Source organism: Mobula hypostoma, chromosome 15, assembly GCF_963921235.1.
Source record: "Mobula hypostoma chromosome 15, sMobHyp1.1, whole genome shotgun sequence".
In the NCBI taxonomy this organism is placed as follows: Eukaryota; Metazoa; Chordata; class Chondrichthyes; order Myliobatiformes; family Myliobatidae; genus Mobula; species Mobula hypostoma.
In genome coordinates this window covers 56513546-56531906 of record NC_086111.1, presented here as the reverse complement: position 1 = coordinate 56531906, position 18361 = coordinate 56513546, and the positions used below count along the sequence as shown (strand labels likewise).

The window sequence follows — 18361 nt, the reverse complement described above, 5'->3', positions numbered from 1 at the left end:
ATCAGTACAATGTCAGTGAATTTCATTCATTTTGCTTCATATCTTTATTATCATCAAATAATATTGTTAAGCACCACAATCCAATGAACCATGTATTCAGTTTTTCCAAAGTTAAAATGCACCTACTTACCATTCTGTTGACATTGTTGAGGAGCTGACATCTGCATAGTGACAGGGAAAATGGTACAAGCATTAGACTAGAACCTATAAGAACATAAGATAATTGAAAAGCAAAGAAACGGCAGATGAAAATCCATCAACCTGAAGCATTAACTGTTTCTCTCTCCACAGATGCTGCAACACAAAATGATGTATGGTCAAGCTATTAATATTGCTAAAACAATCTCCCATTTTATCTAAATGCATTTTCAAAAAAACCCAAGTTTAAATATTAACACCTACTGTAATTACAAAAGAAAATAATGTTCATATAATTTCAATATAAACCTCTGTAATTTACTCAATGTCAAAAAGGCTACAAAATAAAAAATAATGAATTTATTGTAGAGATTACAAATATAAAATGGTTATTCCATTCTTTACCAGGTAAAATCCTATAACAGTAAAATCATATTTTACACTGCTTAATATCTTTGATTTAAAACAACTGTTCTTAATTCAGAGTCCAAAATACTGATTTAAATTATAATACTCACAATATTAAATCATTTGAATCAATTCTTAAATATATTATGCTGCAACTCTGAGGCGGTATGAACATATGCAGTACAAGTCTAACCAGGTGATACTTAGGCGATATTACATTTGGAACTTTAACAATAATCCTACAGCTGTGAAAAGATCAGAATTTCCTAATAGTGATTCTTTTTTCCCCACAAAGTGTACATTAGAGATCACAAGTTATGAAACAGAGTTGATACCAATTTTAGTGATACACACATTTACTATCCAAGATGAACCTTCAAAGTCAAGTTAACAACACAAAGTCTTGAGTGTAACCTGTTACAAACCTGATTCTCTGTTTCAATTTTGCCAGCAACTTGTTGAAAATGTGTACTTTGTGTAGAGTTTCTTTCTTCCTCTGCTTCTTCAGTAAGCATATCTTCTGCTTTATCCATTATATCCTTCATCTGTTCTATGAAAATCTCCTTTTCAATTTCCAGTATAAAATCATTTTCCACCTGTTTATAAAAGTACATAAATCTTAAACCGATTGCTTATATTTGTCAGTCTGATTTTGCTCCATTACGCCAATCAACTTGTTAGATTTTCTTTATTACTTACCATGTAAATTGCTATTTCATCTGGAGCATCCCCATCCAAATCAAATTTAAATGTTACCATTTTGTGATTATGAGTTTCCAACTGGCATTCCACCATTTTATCTCCTACATTTGATACCTGAGAGAAAGTGAAAATCAGTTCTGACCTTAAAATAATTTCACCTAATATTCAGAGGCCACATTTTATCAAAAAAATTAAGTATTCACATTTAGAATAGTCAGCTTGGGCCTATTAGTCTTTTCTTGTCGTGATCGAGTGCGTGTAGATCTCCTATGATGCTTTCTTGAACTTTTACTCTCCTGTTTTCCACTGGTATGAATTCCTTCATATCCATCACTCATTTCTTTTCCCGATGCAGCATCAGAAAATACACTATAGCAAAAACAAAATAAGTGTTCAGCCAAAATAGTGCAAAAATATGAATCATATGCTAGTTTTTATCATTCTTATTTGTATTTGATCAAAGCAAAAGCACTCAATTATTCATTCAAATGGGAGCCTAAATGCAACTTAATACCCCTTTATGGTAACTAAACTACAGAGAAGAATAATTGGTTGTCACAGCTTATAATTTGCACTGTATTTGTTAGATAGACTTCATTAATTCACTTTTCCATTTTATGGAATATGACTGTAGTGTCCATAATTGAAGCAAGACAGACTCCCCTTAATAAGGCAAAACTTAACCAAGTGTGGCATCAACAAAATTTAAATCAAAAGTAATGAGAAGGAAAAGATTCTGATGGGTAGCATCACACATCACCAAGAAGCCCATCTGGTCAAGGCCAATTACACAATTCCAAGCACATTCATGCACAAGTTTCTTAGGGGAGTTTTCTTGCCCTTTTTAACTTCCAGTACTTCAATGGTAACATGAGCTCCAACACAAGGTCAAGAGTAGGAATATTCATTGAGTACTGCATACTATCTAATAATATTCACAACTTGCAGATGATAAGATACTTAGTACCCACATATAGGAAGACTAGGTTTCACATTGAGGCTTGAGCTGACAAGCTGCAGGCTGAAGCCATGCCGCACAGGTGCTGGACAATGACAATCTTTTATAACAAAAGGTCTAACCATTTCCTCACAATTAGTATAATCTTTAAATCCACCAGCTAATCCTGCATTTATCATAAAGCATAAGCTAAACTGAAATAGACACATCACCACTTCAGCAGGGCAAGAGGCTAAGTTTGGAGGCAAGTAATTGACTTCACAAATCTCAAAGTCTTCCACTAACTACTTTCTGTACAACCACATTCAGGAAAAATTTTCATCACACTGACTGCTGCAGTTCATGGTAGTGCAACACAACTCAAGGGGAAAATGATTATTCATGCAAATGATATCTATATTTCCACCAAATGTTCCCAGTCTAACATGCATTAAACTTTGGAAATTGCATAAGAATAATAAAAATTACAGATGCCATAGGTCTGAAACAAATATAAAATACTGGAAACATTCAGTAGGTCAGGTGGCATCTGAGGAAAGAAATAAAGTTAATGTTTTAGGTTGAAAGTGCTAAGCTAGAACTGGGAATGCTCCCTCCTATGCGGTTTAACAAAATACTCTAACCTGAAATGTTAACTCTTTCTTTCCACAGAGACTGCCTGGCTTTGAGTACTTCCAGAATTTCCTATTATTGTTGGAGTTTGAAGCTTTTCCATGAAACTAAAATGGACCTTTGTTATAGTTCTAAAGTTGTTAAAGAAAGCACTTGTGGAAATTGATAGTAACAATTAACGAAATTCATTTTTTTTGTGTTGGGTGGTGGCAGAAGAATCAGAATCAGGTTTATTATCACTGGTATGTGTCGTGAAATTTGTGGAGGAGATGGCTACTGGCAGATAGGAATTGAAATCAAAATCCCATTCGAAGTTTTACGCTTTTTACCTTTTATTCTACTTAGCCAAGTCACAAAGATTCGGAAGTAAATGCTTCCTAAGGATAATGTGTTAATATTTTCACATTTTTGCCATAGTACTTACTTATCGCAAGAACTACCATATGCTGTTGTCTGCTGTTTATCATGTTGAGGATGCATCTCCTGTTCATAGAAATACAAGTGTTTTAAATATAACAGTTTGCGGCCTTTCAAAATCTCAAATATTCCAATATAATTACTTTGGATCCTTAATAGCTCTACAAGATTTAGCACAGCAAACTCATTTATCTGTAATGTGGACCACATGGTAGCATTGTGGTTAACACAATCGGTTTTCACCAATCATGGTTCAATTCCCACCGCTGTCCGTAAGTGCGGGGACCTCCACAGAGTGCTCCAATTTGCTCCCACATTACAAGGACATATGGTTAGAATACCAGTGAGTTGTGGGCAAGGTGTCGGAAGCATGGTGACTCTTGCTGGGCTGCCCCAGCAATATCATTGCTGGTCTGAATTGACACAACAACCCCTCACAATATGTTTCGATGTTTCAATCTTTATTTGTTTGACAAATAAAGCTGATCTTTATCTATGCATTTCAAATTATCATACAATCAGCAAAGCCTTCAAAATATTAAACAATTTCATAAACTTTTCCCAGAAAAAAAGTAAACGAATGTTGGCATGCAAGATTATGTTGTGATTTTCTTCAAATGCCATCTATTATCAGCTATAGCACAGCAATGCTTTGTGATTACAAATGGAAGCCTCCAACAGTGTTATATAATCTGTACAATTTCTCCTATCTACCTATGTCAGAAATTGGAAATGCAACTCTAACTTTGTAACAGAAAACAGTAATCTGTAAAGAAGTGGAAAAGAGTGAAAATCAAAACATTCTTAAGAAAAAAATCCAATATTGGTTCTTCAGTTTATGAATATTGCAAATGGCAAAGCTTAGAGTTTTTGTTCACTCAGAGAAATAAAACACAGACATAAGAAAAAGTAGATGATGGGGCAACAGACAATCTACAGCAGGAACTCTGCAAGTCAAGCGGCATTTGTAAGGGGGGGGGAGGGGAAGGACAGTGATGTTTCAGATCCAAGTACAACATCAGTGATAAAATATAGTTTGGTAATTCATTTAAAGGTCTCTGTAAGGGAACACCAATGTTTGTCTTCTGTAAGGGAATACAATGTTTGTCTTCAGCAATTCTCATGCAACTAGTACCTACCAATTCTCTATGGATGCTGGATGGCTGAGAGTATACTGAATAATATGCATTCATAGTTGATCAAGGATACAGGATTTCATAACTTCTGAATAGTGACTAGTACTATATGGAACATAATACAGCATGTACTTCCATTGGTTTACTTTCATCAGCCAGAATTATAAACCATGGTTCTACACACTAATTTTTGCTATTGAAGAAACTAATTTGAAGTATGTAATGTATGCTTTCAAAAGTCAGTAGAAATCTGTGCATGACTTTGCTGGTTTAATAACTGTCCTTGCATCGGTATTTTCTGTTGTACTGAAATATGGAAGACCACTCAATTGCACTTGCATTTGTTTTGTTTGCAGGAAAAATCAGTTTCCACTAGAATATGTATGGTTGTGGATAACTAAAGACTTTACTAATATAACTGGTATTTGATGCATCTGGAGGTAGAAATCTAATTAAATGAATAGTGAAATGAAGTTTGTGAAATTACTATTTACAAATAAACTTAATTTGTTAAATAGTCAATATACATCAAAAGCAGCAATTAGCTGCAAGTAATCTATTTCATAGATTGTTTTAGTGAGTCTGCTGCAGAATTCAAAATTCAGAAAAAATATTTTCTCTAATACATTGATATATTAAAATGAACTTAGCAATTTATCACATAACACACACCAGATTATTACATATATTTTATAAAGATTTGCGTTGATTTTATTAAAGAAAATCATGCACGAAATTTTTCAGCAGTACCCATTCTATATTAAGAACTTAATAGCTAGCAAAGTTCCCTGCCACCTCAAAGAATGGAAAAAAAAACACCCAAGTATCAATAAAGTGCAAAATGTATGAGTGTGCACAGTTGAATTCTAGCTGGATTTACCTTAATTGGTAAAGATTAAATAATTCTATTCAATCCTGAGACTAGTGCCTCAAAACACTTCTTGTTAAATTTCTAATCCTTTGTTTAGATGGACACTATTCATTTGAAGCTCAACAGTAGAAAGATACTCAACCAAACAAAATACCCTGCCACAGCAAAGTCACGTCAATGCTAATATAGTCGGCTATCTGCATGGAGAACCTAAGCATATTTTTCCCATTTCTTCCCTGGTTAAAGAGCTCAATGATGGCAGCACGATCAGCAAACCGACCAAGATCAAATAAAAAGAGATTAGGATCAACCTCTTATACATGTTTGATTTAGCTATTTATTACTTGAGTAATATGAAGTGGAACAATTATTTGATGTTTCAAGGAAACAAACAAATATCTGTATGCACCAAGTTATTTTTGTTGTAAGACATGCATGAAACATTTTCACTGCTCAGAAAGAAAGATAATTAGGTTCTAATTAATTGTATTTCCATGTATTTATATGCATAACTTCTTTCTGATTTCAACCAAAATATACTAAACATATTGGTTACATAACTTGACAATACGACTGACACAAGATTAGAAAATCTATACTTAATTCCAGCCATGTACAACAATTAGTGATTGCAAACAGAATTGCAAAAGTGCTTTTAAAGGATTAAATGTCATAGGACTAAAAATTAAGACAAGCTAAGTTTACTTTCTTAACAGCACCGATGTACCAAGGAATTTTGGGACCCAAGACTATACCTCCTGATAGTGGCAATGCAAGTAGATTGCGTGCTAAAGGCATGACATGCTCTCCTTCATTGCAAGGGACATAGCGTACAATACTCAAGTCATGATGCAGTTATATAAAACTTTGGTTAGGTCACACTTCTAAATAGAAGATTTACATATAGTTCTGGTTGCCCCATTACAGGAAAGATGTGGAAGCTTTGGAGAGGGTACAGAAGCATTTATCAGAATGCTGCCTGGTTTGCAAATCATTAGCTATATGGAGCGGGTTGGCAAACTTAGATTGTTTTTTTCTGGAGCATTGGAGGTTGAGGGCAAAACTTTGGAAGTTTACAAAATTATGGGAGGCATTGATAGTGTAGACAGCCAGAATCTTTTACTGAGGGTAGAAATGTTGAATACTAATAGGCATAGCTTTAAGATGAGGGGGTGGGGAGAAGTTTAAGGGGGATGTTTTTATTTTAAAAACACAGAATAGTAGATGCCTGTAACACATATTCAGGGGTGATAAGAATAGCAGATACAATAGTGGAACCTGAGAGGCTGTTAAGATAGACACAAGAATATGCAGGGATGGAGCCATGTGGATCATGTGCAGGTAGACAGGAGCAGTTTAATTTGGTATAATGCTTCACACAGACACTGACAGCCAAAGGGCTTGTCCTTGTGCTGTTCAATCTACACTGAGTAGTCACTTTATTAGGTACACCTGTACACTGTATGTTAATACAAACATCTAATCAGCCAATCATATGGCAGCAACTCAATGCAGACATGGTCAAAAGGTTTAGTTGTCGTTCAAACCAAACACTAGAATGGGGAAGAAATGTGATCCAAGTGACTTTGACCGTGGAATGATTGTTGGTGCCAGACAGGGTGGTTTGAATATGGCAGATTTTTTTCTTCCCTCTCTACCCCATTCGCCTACTTTTGCCCTGCAACCTCTGACACCTCAATCAAGAAGCTATCAACACAATGATTTAGCATCCATTACCATCTGTGGTACTGAATTTCACTGATTCTCCACCCTCTGGCTAAAGAAATTTCTCCTCACCTCTGTTCTAAAGGGATATCCATTTATTCTGAGGATGTGTCCTCTGGTCCTAGTCTCACCTACTACTGAAAACATCCTCTCCATAACTTCTCTATCCAGGTTTTTCAAATTTGGTAGATTTCAATGAGATCACCCCTCATCCTTCTAACTACTGGCTTAGAACCACCAAATGCTCCTCATGTTAGCCCTGTCATCTCATGCTCACTCTTGTAAATTTCCTCTGGACCTTCAACACCAGGACTTTCTTTATTTGATATGCAGCCCAAAATTGCTGACAATATTCCAGATGAGGTCTGACCTCAGCATTACATCCTTGCTTTTATATTCTCCTACTTAAAATGAATACACCCCACAAGGAAATGCAAAATATTATGTGGCATCTTCAATATTCACTTAGGCAGTTGGATGCTCTGATGAACACTCATCTTTCCATCTGCATCACTAGAAAACAGATTCTGGAAATTTTGCAGCAACTTGTAAGACATTCCTATACATAAAATGACTGTGACTTTCGCCTATTACAACATTCAGTAAAGATAGTTAACTGGTTCTGAAGTGTTTGGAAACATTCCAAGTTGATGAAACATACTGTATAATGCAGGTTCTTATTTCACATGTTTTAGCAGCTTTTATCTGGTGTTCCTGATGAATTAATCAGAATTCATGATGAAACAACTGAATAAAACAAAGTTATACATAAATTACATCAAATCCTACAAATTCAATTATAGTTATTCTGAAAAACAGCCTCCCAGAAAGGTGCTTTGAACTTTGCAATATTTTTGCTTGTTCAACTGTCATTGGTTCTGGGCCCTGCATGCCAATTACACGCTTTCCTCTGTCCACAATAGATTCTCAAATCTGTAAAGCTCAAAGAAATGCTTGCACCATTATCAGCTGTGCACAGAGATCTTCAACACTTTGATCAACTTGCAAATGAAAGGTCTGAAGAACAATAGTCCCAACACCAATCTCTGACAAGCCCCAAGACAGAATCACTAATATCTGTAACTAGTGCATATCTGTTAATACCACAGGGTTTTATATAATTAGCAGGGAACATAATAAAAAAATTCCTGGAATTTATGTCCAAGTGTGCCTCCCACACAAAAGATTAGTCCCATAAATCCAACTATGGAAGAGCTAGAAAGAGTACAAACACCACTGAACAGTGAAATGGCAATTCCATATTTTTTACAAATGAAAATTCTAGACAAGGTAATTTTTAAAAAATTAAATGCATCTTGCAGAAAATAATAATACAATTTACAAGTATTTGCTACATTGTATAAACCTTTTTTTCAAATTAGCTGAAACATCATAACAACCAAAGAAAAATGCTGCGCAGGAGCAAGAATCGACAACAAACTACTGAAGTTCTCACTATCACATGGCACGTAACATTCTAATTCTCAGAATATTACTGTGTACACTACAGCATATCAATGTTCTAGCACAAAGTGTTTCAGTAATCTTATTTTGACATAATAATGTTAATTTCTTTGTTGCAATTTGAAACTCCTCTAGCTAAAGATTCTTGGTGTCACATTGAAAGAAACTGATAGTGCTTACCAGACTTTTAAGTAAAAAGTTTTAGTTTACTGTAACAGATAAGTAAATTACTTGTAATAAACACTTACATTCACTTCCTTACATGAAGAATGAAAAAAAAACTTCCGTCAAGGTCATGGCTCAGACGTAGTTGTTTTTTTAAAAAAGTTTGTAGGGATGGTTTTGCTGACAGAAGGGGGAGTTAGGGTTTAGAAACAACAATGTGGGGGAGTTAGAAGTCATGCCAGAGCCTAGGCCTCCACTCCATGGTCAAAGGCCAGCAATGTGGATATGTGACAAAGGACATCTGTGGATGTTAGGCTGGCAAACACTGTGGACGAAAACAAGTGAGGCCCACATCAGCAAATCCCCCAGATTGCCGGGTTCTAAAATCCATGTGAGCAGGAGGCACGAAGGCCAAAAGGCAGTGTACTGTCACAAAATAGATTTTTCCTTAATATCAAATGCTGTCTCAAAATAGTAATGTTAAAATTCATCACAATTTATCAAATTATATTCAAAATATCCACCATCTCATGCAATGTGCTGTAAAGAAAAGCTTGCCAGATTTACTAAAAATAGAATAAAACTCCCTTAATCTAACATCACCACACTTTGCTGGGGTCAAACTAGTAGTTTTCAGATTATTAAATGCTATTCCAATTAACTCTTGAACGCATTTATAAATCACCGGGCCTCCGCTAAGTTTGAAGTTGTAGAAACCCGAGCACCAGCTTCCCAAAGTAGAACATATTCAACTGACCACAAGTCCACTGGAATATTCTAGGTCAGCAATAACAAGCACTTGGATGTGGGTTTCAGCACCAGGTAAGCTGAGCCAATAGCTGAATTGAACAATATTGCCAAGATAGATTTAGAAAATCCAAATAATTCCATGTGCATTTATCTTGGGATTGTTTAGCATCAAAAAATTGCTATGGGGAATGCAGAAGAATGGGACTGGGTATATCAAAATATGGGAAAATAGTGTTGAGGGGGCTGAGAATTTGGCAGCTATAACAAATGTAGGGACAGGGCATAATAGTTTGAACTCCTTCCTGTTGGTAGGCGCTTTAGATCACTGTATGCCAGGACACATAGGTACAAGAACAGTTTCTTTCCGTATGCCATCAGGCTTATGAACACTTGAATTTTAGTCTATTATAAACCAAGTCCACTTGTACATACACAGGTATACCTCATCGTATATAGTTCACGATTATTTGCACTATTGTTTTGTTTGCTTTTTGATTCTGTACAGCGAGAGCTCAGGGAAACAGGCATCAAATTCCCTGTATGTGCCCACATACTTGGCGATAATAAAGGATTCTGATTCTGAAAGAATGAAAGGACATGGGGATGCGGGCTGCAGATTTGAAGGAAAATGGGTCTTAGTACCCAAGGGCAAAGGGTCTGGCCTACCTAATATTTAGATGGAGGAAATTAGCTTTCCAGATTGTAGAGAAACTGTCCGATAACTTAATAGGCTGTAGGTGGTTAAAGGAAATTTATGGTGAAATACAGATGGATGTCATGGAAAGAGCGTGATAAGAGAGTAGATTCTGGAATCTGGAGTGACAAAGAAATACACATCAAAACTGACTGTGCTTTGGATTATGTAATCAAAAGAAGAATGCAGATAAGAAATAGGAGACACACCAAGGGTAAGTTTTTGAGATAATGCTGTAGCACCCAGCTGGACAATGAAGCAGACTTATAAATAAAACAATTAAACATATTAAAAGTTTAGGTCAAAGCAATTGAAGAAGCATTATTTTGACACAGTTGCACAGGATATTAGTTGTGGCATTTTTTTAAAAAAAGCATTGAGGCATGGCAGAACCCCAAATGGGAGAATTCTAAGAGTTCTGAGAAGTCTGGGTATGGATCTGAGACTAACCAGCAAATTCAGGGACAGAAGGTAATAGTTCACAAGAGCAAAAAGTCAAAGGTATGTTGTTACCATAGAAGGCACTGGCTAAAGATCTGAAGCACCCTCAGACACCAAGAACACTGGTTACAGTATCAGCTAACACAGAGGAAAGGAAATTCGGCGATAAACAGATTTGGTGAAAAATAACAAAAGACGATGGACAATAGGTGCAGGAGTAGGCCATTTGGCCCTTCGAGCCAGCACCGCCATTCACTGTGATCATGGCTGATCATCCACTACCAGTACCCAGTTCTTGCCCTATCCCCATAACCTTTGATTCCGCTATCTTTAAGAGCTCTATCCATCTCTTTTTTGAAAGCATCCAGAGACTTGGCCTCCATGGCCTTCTGGGGCAGAGCATTCCATATATCCACCACTCTCTGGGTGAAAAAGTTTTTCCTCAAATCCGTTCTAAATGGCCTACCCCTAATTCTTAAACTGTGGCCTCTGGCTCTGGACTCACCCATCAGTGGGAACATGCTTCCTGCCTGCAGCGTGTCCAATCCCTTAATAATCTTATATATTTCAATAAGATCTCCTCCCAGCCTCTAAATTCCAGAGCCCAGTCGCTCCAATCTTTTGACATATTCGGGATTCCCGCCATCCCGGGAATTAACCTTGTGAACCTATGCTGCACTCCCTCAATAGCAAGAATGTTCTTTCTCAAATTTGGAGACCAAAACTGCACTCAGTACTCCAGGTGTGGTCTCACCAGGGCCCTGTACAGCTGCAGAAGGACCTCTTTGCTCTTATACTCGATTCCCCTTGTTATGAAGGCCAGCATGCCATTAGCTTTCTTCACTGCCTGCTGTACTTGCATGCTTGTTTTCCGTGACTGATGTACAAGAACACCTAGATCTCGTTGTGCTTCCCCTTTTCCTAACTTGATTCCATTTAGAGAATAATCTGCCTTCCTGTTCTTACCACCAAAGTGGATAACCTCACATTTATCCACATTAAACTGCATCTGCCATGCATCTGCCCACTCACCCAGCCTGTCCAAGTCACCCTGCATTCTCATAACATCCTCCTCACATTTCATACTGCCACCCAGCTTTGTGTCATCGGCAAATTTGCTAATGTTACTTTTAATTCCCTCATCTAAATCATTAATATATATTGTAAACATGGAGGAACGACAGTGTGGGTCTCATGGATAAGATGCACAAGGAAGTTGGGGGTAGTAGGGAGGGGGTGGAGAAGGCCAGTAGAAAATCTGATACAATGTACTATTGGAAAGATCAAAGCAGCAGTGTCAACTTAATCTTCTCATTTTTATAGCAATCCAACTCTCCCTTCAGATGGAGAAGAGTCTAAGAGGATTCAAAAACATCCAGGGGCCATCTTTGCAATCTGAATATTCATGGCATGGTGAGCAATTTTGGCAGGCAAGAGCAAAACCTAATAACACCAAGGCTTAGTCAGGCTCAACAGTAAACAGTTTAATCGTGTCCTTTTGACCTAAAAGAGCCAAGATGAGGAACTTTTTCAGGTTAAGTGAAAGAGCATGACAATAGTTGTAACAGGAGCAAGATCACTTAAGTTTGAGACAAAGGTAAACAGATTGTAGCCGCAAAATTCTGAAGTAATTTGAGAGCCAGATTTCAGATTGATACGATTTTGAAACTGCAGAACAAGGAAATTGGAAGAGCGTTGTTTTACAAGGACAGATACAACAGCAGGCAGCTTGGAAGATAAAAGAAGTGTGTGCACTGTTCCCTCTAAGCTGCGCAGGTGTGCAGCCTTACAATAACTGAAATGCTCCTATGCACATAGCCTTGGTCGCTGCGCAACAGAAATTTTCTTTTATATAATATTAATAATTTTGAAAGTATGTCACTTAGACGATAAACAAAGACAATAAATGTCAAGACATTTTGTTGTTACTGCTTTAATGAGGAATTACAAAGTTTTGATCCAGTACTGCAAACAGCAAGTTAATAAATGTAACAATCCAATCAATAACTACTGCCTGAAGATTTTGACCAATCCACAATGAGTAGCACTAACTGTCCTTTACAATGATCCAGCAGCCTTTTGTAAATTCCCTACGAAAAATTGTTTGAGCACAATTGAAGCACTACAGCATGCAAAAGTAAACATTAACAAGTTACAGTTACAGTATCTTGGCAATACCGCTTATTAGAGTGACAAGGATAAAGATCGACTTGCATCTGTTAGTTGTGATCAATTTATTCAACGTCCGTGTATTCACTTGGATTATAGATTTCCTGGCCATGAGTTAAGAGAATGATGAGCTTTTGACCCTGTTGTTATTGCAAATGCAACCAATTTTGAATTTCCAAAAGAGTATGTCATAGAACTGACAAAAGAATACTCAACTACTATTGCAAAGTATGAAGAAGTGTTGCCTCAAAAATATCACATCAATACTGTGATTTCAAATTTGTCATTTCTGCGAAAGTTAAGACTGGTTCCATTAAGACATTTACTGACATGTTGAACTACGTGCTTAGAAATTAAGTATTTGAAAAAATTGTCAGTTCTTGTTAACATCGCGTATTGACAATGCTGATTTGCAAAGTGGATTCAGTCTTATAAATTCAAGCAAATGTAAATCCGGAAACAAACTAGAAGTGGAACCTTTGAATGATCTAATAAGGATTAAGATATTTCTTTCTTCTGGATACGAGATCAATCTGGACAATACATATAGATTTGTCATAAGGACAGATGAGAAAAAGTTTACAAAACATGAAAATTTTCCTTGTTTTACTGTATTTCATTATACTCTTCAATTAATACAATTAAAAGTATGTGATCATTAAAAATGTTCATTCTAAATACTCATAGTATGAAAATTACAAAAAAAAACATTGTAAATGCCATGCAGTTTTCAGGTTGTGTAAAAATTTCCTGCTCAGAGCAATGGTTGGTGCACACTGCTGTAAGAAAAATTAGAGGGAACCTTTAGTGTGTGAAGAACAATATGGTGATTGAGATGATGGAAGAGACTTTACCAGAAGGCAAGGTCAAGAACATTGCGCTAAGTATGCTTTAGTGAATTTCTATGAAGGGAGAGATTAAAAGGAGAAGATTGTTAAATTAAGAGCAGGATCAATGTTATGAATTGAGATGAAGGTACATTTCTCAGTAGTTACTTTAAGCAGTGGTTTCACAGCAAAGCTGTGAAGACGCCAGCAAGAAATATATTAAAGGCTGAGGTCACAGTAATCAAGGAGGGATTATTTTTAAACATTTGCACCGGATATTATTTGTGGTCATGTGGATGAGCGGAGGAGAGTAAGAATTTTGCACAAGAGGTTTGGAGTTGGAACAAGGCAAGTTAATCAGATAAGGAGATATTGCCAGAGGTGAGAGATACAATACCACAGAAGGATGGCAAGAGAAGCACAGGTAATGTCAAGAGCCACCACAATGATTGGTTAGTTTATTTAAACTTAATTCAGATAGTCATTTAGAAAATACGACATCCAAAAATATACAAGGGGTCATTGATAAGCTCGTGGCCTAAGGTAGAAGGAGTCAATTTTAGAAAACCTAGCACATTTATTTTTCAGCATAGTCCCCTCCTCCATTTACACACTTAGTCTGGCAGTCGTGGAGCATACGGATCTTGGACCTCCAGGAAGTGTCCACTGCAGGGGTGATTGATAAGTTTGTGGCCTAAGGTAGAAGGAGAAAAGTTATACAGTTCAACTCTGAGTGATTATGCAGAAAGTTTGAAGTTAATAACTCCTCAGTTAATAACTCAACAGGGGTGATTGATAAGTTCATGACCTAAGGTAGAAGGAGATGAGTTAGTAACTTCAAACTTTCTGCATAATCACTCAAAGAGTTGCCCTGCATGTGCATGTAACAAGAGCTGTATAACTCATCTCCTTCTACCATAGGCCACGAACCTATCAATCACCCATCTGTGGACACTTTCTGGAGGTCCAAGATCCGTATGCTCCATGACCGCTGGACTATGTGTGTAAATGTAGGAGGGGACTTTGTTGAAAAATAAATGTGTTAGGTTTTCTAAAATTGACTCCTTCTACCTTAGGCCACAAACTTATCAATCACCCCTCGTACAGTATAATGTGAAAGAATAACTGCAGTTTAAATTATTGCTGTTTTGTGAAAACAGCTTATTTTAAAAGCAAACATTTTCAGATGATATACAAAATATGTAATATGACTTTATATTAAAACTAATCTATACAATGTTATTTTAGAACAACACTGAAAAATCAATTGATACCCAGTTAAATCAGTGTTAATTTAATGCATTTTTTGGTCTAACACTCTAAAATTTTTTATACTTATTTACAATTAAGGCAAACATAACTATTTAAATTACAGGTAAAGTACAGGAGATTGTTTCTCTATAATCCTGAAGTTCTAAAACCTCTGTCAGTGATGTTTTGCATTTTTTCCTTACTAGCAACCAATGGAAAATTGAAACTTAATTGTTTATAACTGCAAATATAAAACCATTTAATTCCCTGTGCATTAAAAATAACTATATGTTCTGATTTCTCAGTTAGACCATTTCTTCTCCCTTCATCTCCAGCAATATCTTGGGGGTTCTTGTGTTTTTATTTGTGAGTAAGACCAGATTAATCTATCTGCAGTTTTGTTATTTTCCCTGGTGCACTGCACCAAATATACTCCTGAATGTTTCTTTTGTACGTTTTAAGAAAAAAGAATTTACCAGAGTTGGCGTAGGTTGGTTAATCTGAAGGGGTTCTGATGAAAGTTGCAAAGGACTCATTTGTATAGGTTGGGATGGCAGTGCTGGCATCGGATGCTGTTGAACTTGATATTGTGGCAGTGGCTGAGACACAGGCTGAACATAGGTTTGGGCTGTTGGGACCTGCGGCTAGAAAAAGGAAGACGTCATGAGAAACTGTGACATAACATTAAATGCATCAATCCGCAAACAAACTCTATACTTACCAGTGTCTATATCAGTTCTATTACAATGTCATATAAATTATAACAACCGACATTAAGTTCACAGCTACCTTATCATCTATCCTGTTATTTTATGGTAATATAAATGATCCTGAAAAACTACAGCTTAGACAATTATTGTTAAGGTGGTCAGTTAAAAAAAAAATAGGACTAGAAGTGGCAAATAATTCCAATAATTTTGCCAGTTAGTTTTAGAAAATTATAAGACCTTGCTATCTGATTAAGAATAACCAATTAAAAACTATAGTGCAATTGGAATATCTACCTGAAAATGGTATGTTGCAGTGCAGAAATAAGGGTCCAACTATGAGAAATCAGAACATATGGGTGAAGCAACGAAAGCATAAAGGTTCATAAACTGAGCAACAGTAAAATGAACCTTAATCTGACAATAAATTAATACTAAAGAACACTCTTGCTCACCTGCTGGGGTTGGGCTATGTGCATTGCAGGAAGCACTGCTGGTTGCTGGTAATGTTGCTGAGGGCCAAGCTGGTGGGGTTGTGGAGGCAAAACCATAGAAGGAATATGTATCATAGAGCTGGGCTAAATATAAACAGAAACAAAAGTTAACAATGAGGATCTCCTTTCTGAGAAATATCCTGCAGTGATTTTGTTATATTTGTCATGTGATGTTCTTATACCTATTGATAATGAACAATCCTGTCAAGTGCAACACTACAGGACTTAAAAAGAAACAAACATTTTTAATTTCAAGGGAATTGAATCTTTACACTATTATGATTTTAGGACCATTTATTTCTATTTGCCATCTGTCTCTCTCTCATATATTTAGATTCTGACTTATCAAATAAAGCCAATAAAATGCAAACAGAATGCATGATAGTAGATCACCCATGATGCATTTTAGATCATTCTCTTTTGCATTTCTAAAGTTGATTTTTATCCACTTAATATCTCTTAATTTTTAGTGCTACATTGCAAAAGTATCAACTTGAAATTAAACAGAATACAAATTACTACCAATAGGCAAAATATTAGCCCTCAAGTTCAATAACAACACTGTAGCTAATGAATTTCATGTTCAATTTCTTGATATTTCTTTTTATAAGTATTAACTGTCTCTCATTGCCAATGTTCTGAAATTTAAATAACTTAAGACCGCAAGACATAGGAACAGAATTAGGCCATTTGGCCAACTGGGTCTGCTCCATCATTTAGTCATGGATCCTTTTCTCCCCTCCTCAGCCCCACTCTCTGGCCTTCTCCCCGTAACTTTTGATGCCACGTTCAATCAAGAACCCATCAACCTCTGCCTTAAATGCACCCATCAACTTAGCCTCCACAGCTGTCTGTGGTAACAAATCCCACAAATGTCTGAAGAAATTTCTCCACATCTGTTTCAAATGGATGCTCCCCTATCCTGAGGCTGTGCCCTCTTGTCCTAGACGTCCCGCGATGGGAAACATCCTTTCCACATCTACTCCTGTCTAGGCCTTTCAATGTTTGAAAGGTTTCAATGAGATCCCCTCCCTCATCCTTCTAAATTCCAGCGAGTATAGGCCCAGAGCCATCAAATGTGCTTCATATGATAACCCTTTCATTCCTGGAATCATCCTTGTGAACCTTCTCAGAAGCATATTCTTAGATAAGGAGCCCAAAACCGTTCACAATACTCAAGGTGAGGTCTCACCAGTGCCTTATAAAGCCTCAGCATCACATCCCTGCTCTTATGTTCTAGTCCTCTGGAAATGAATGCTAACATTGCATTTACCTTCCTCACCACCAATTCAACCTGCAAGTTAACCTTTAAAGTGTTTGGTACAAGGACTCCCAAGTCCCTTTGCATCTCAGATTTTTGGATTTTCTCCACATTTAGAAAATAGTCTGCACATTTATTTCTTCTACCAGTGTGCATGACCGTGCATTTACCAACATTATATTTAATTTGCCACTTTCTTGCCCATTTTCCTAATCTGTTTAAGTTCTTCTGCAGCCTTCCTGTTTCTTCAACACTACCTGCTCTTCACCAATAGTCGTATCATCTGCAAACATGACAACAAAGTCATCTATTCCATCATCTAAATCATTGTTATAAAGCATAAAAAGAAGTGATCCTAACACCGACCCCTGCGGACCACTAGTCACTGGCAGCCAACCAGATTCTTTTATTCCTACTCACTCCTTCCTACCGATCAGGCAATGCTCTAACCATGCTAATAAAACTTAACTTTATTAAAACTGTTCATCAAGCAATTAAGAAAATATTTTATTAAGTCTATGTTCTACAAGTCCTTAACTTTTAACTCAGAAGATCCACCCTTTAAACTCACCATCACAAGGATTAGTACATCCCGAAATATAAATATATGAATTAGACACGAAATTATAGCAATTCAGATACTGAGCAATATGGTGTCGATGCTTTTTGTTACTAACAACATCATCACAGGTACTTACATTCTGCCCAAGCTGAGTTATTGCTATTGAGAACCAGCAGCTGTGTAGTTGTGTATTTGGAACAAGAACCTAAAGTATATTCTTAATGGCGAAATAGTGTAATTCTAAAAACTGCCAGTTAATAGGAAAAGTATTTGATAATATTGTTTAATAGAAGGGTCACTAATATTACTTTCAATGTTTTACACATAGACAACCCCACCACATGATGATTTAATTTCATGGCATTTCAGAGATCATGTTTTCACACAAAAATAATTTTTTGTATGATAGACACAGAATAGTAAGATGACACATAAACTCGGAGTAATATTAAATAAGGAGGCTTATCCACATCCCAATCCACATTCAAATCTTCTAACATACTGTGGATAGTATAATTGACAGTGCAAGGTAAGTCACTTGCACTGCCTGAAACAATGGTTCAGCATTTTTGCCTTTTATATCCATTAAATAGTGGGGAAGTCTCAATA

General features: G+C 36.5%; 1 protein-coding gene across 4 annotated transcripts in view; it reads right to left on the bottom strand.

Moving 5' to 3' along the window:
- Positions 1-18361, bottom strand: part of wnk2 (WNK lysine deficient protein kinase 2) — a 169418-nt gene that overhangs the window by 64896 nt on the left and 86161 nt on the right. For 3 of the 4 annotated variants that reach the window (XM_063068119.1, XM_063068120.1, XM_063068121.1), the window contains exons 10-18: positions 15891-16013; positions 15733-15771; positions 15205-15372; positions 3243-3301; positions 1452-1617; positions 1246-1362; positions 972-1142; positions 262-294; positions 131-161 (exon numbers count right to left, since the gene is read on the bottom strand). In XM_063068119.1, coding sequence (XP_062924189.1) covers positions 131-161; positions 262-294; positions 972-1142; positions 1246-1362; positions 1452-1617; positions 3243-3301; positions 15205-15372; positions 15733-15771; positions 15891-16013 — 907 coding nt within the window. The remainder of the gene's footprint in view (positions 1-130; positions 162-261; positions 295-971; positions 1143-1245; positions 1363-1451; positions 1618-3242; positions 3302-15204; positions 15373-15732; positions 15772-15890; positions 16014-18361) is intronic. The other variant, XM_063068122.1, reaches the window with a different exon arrangement.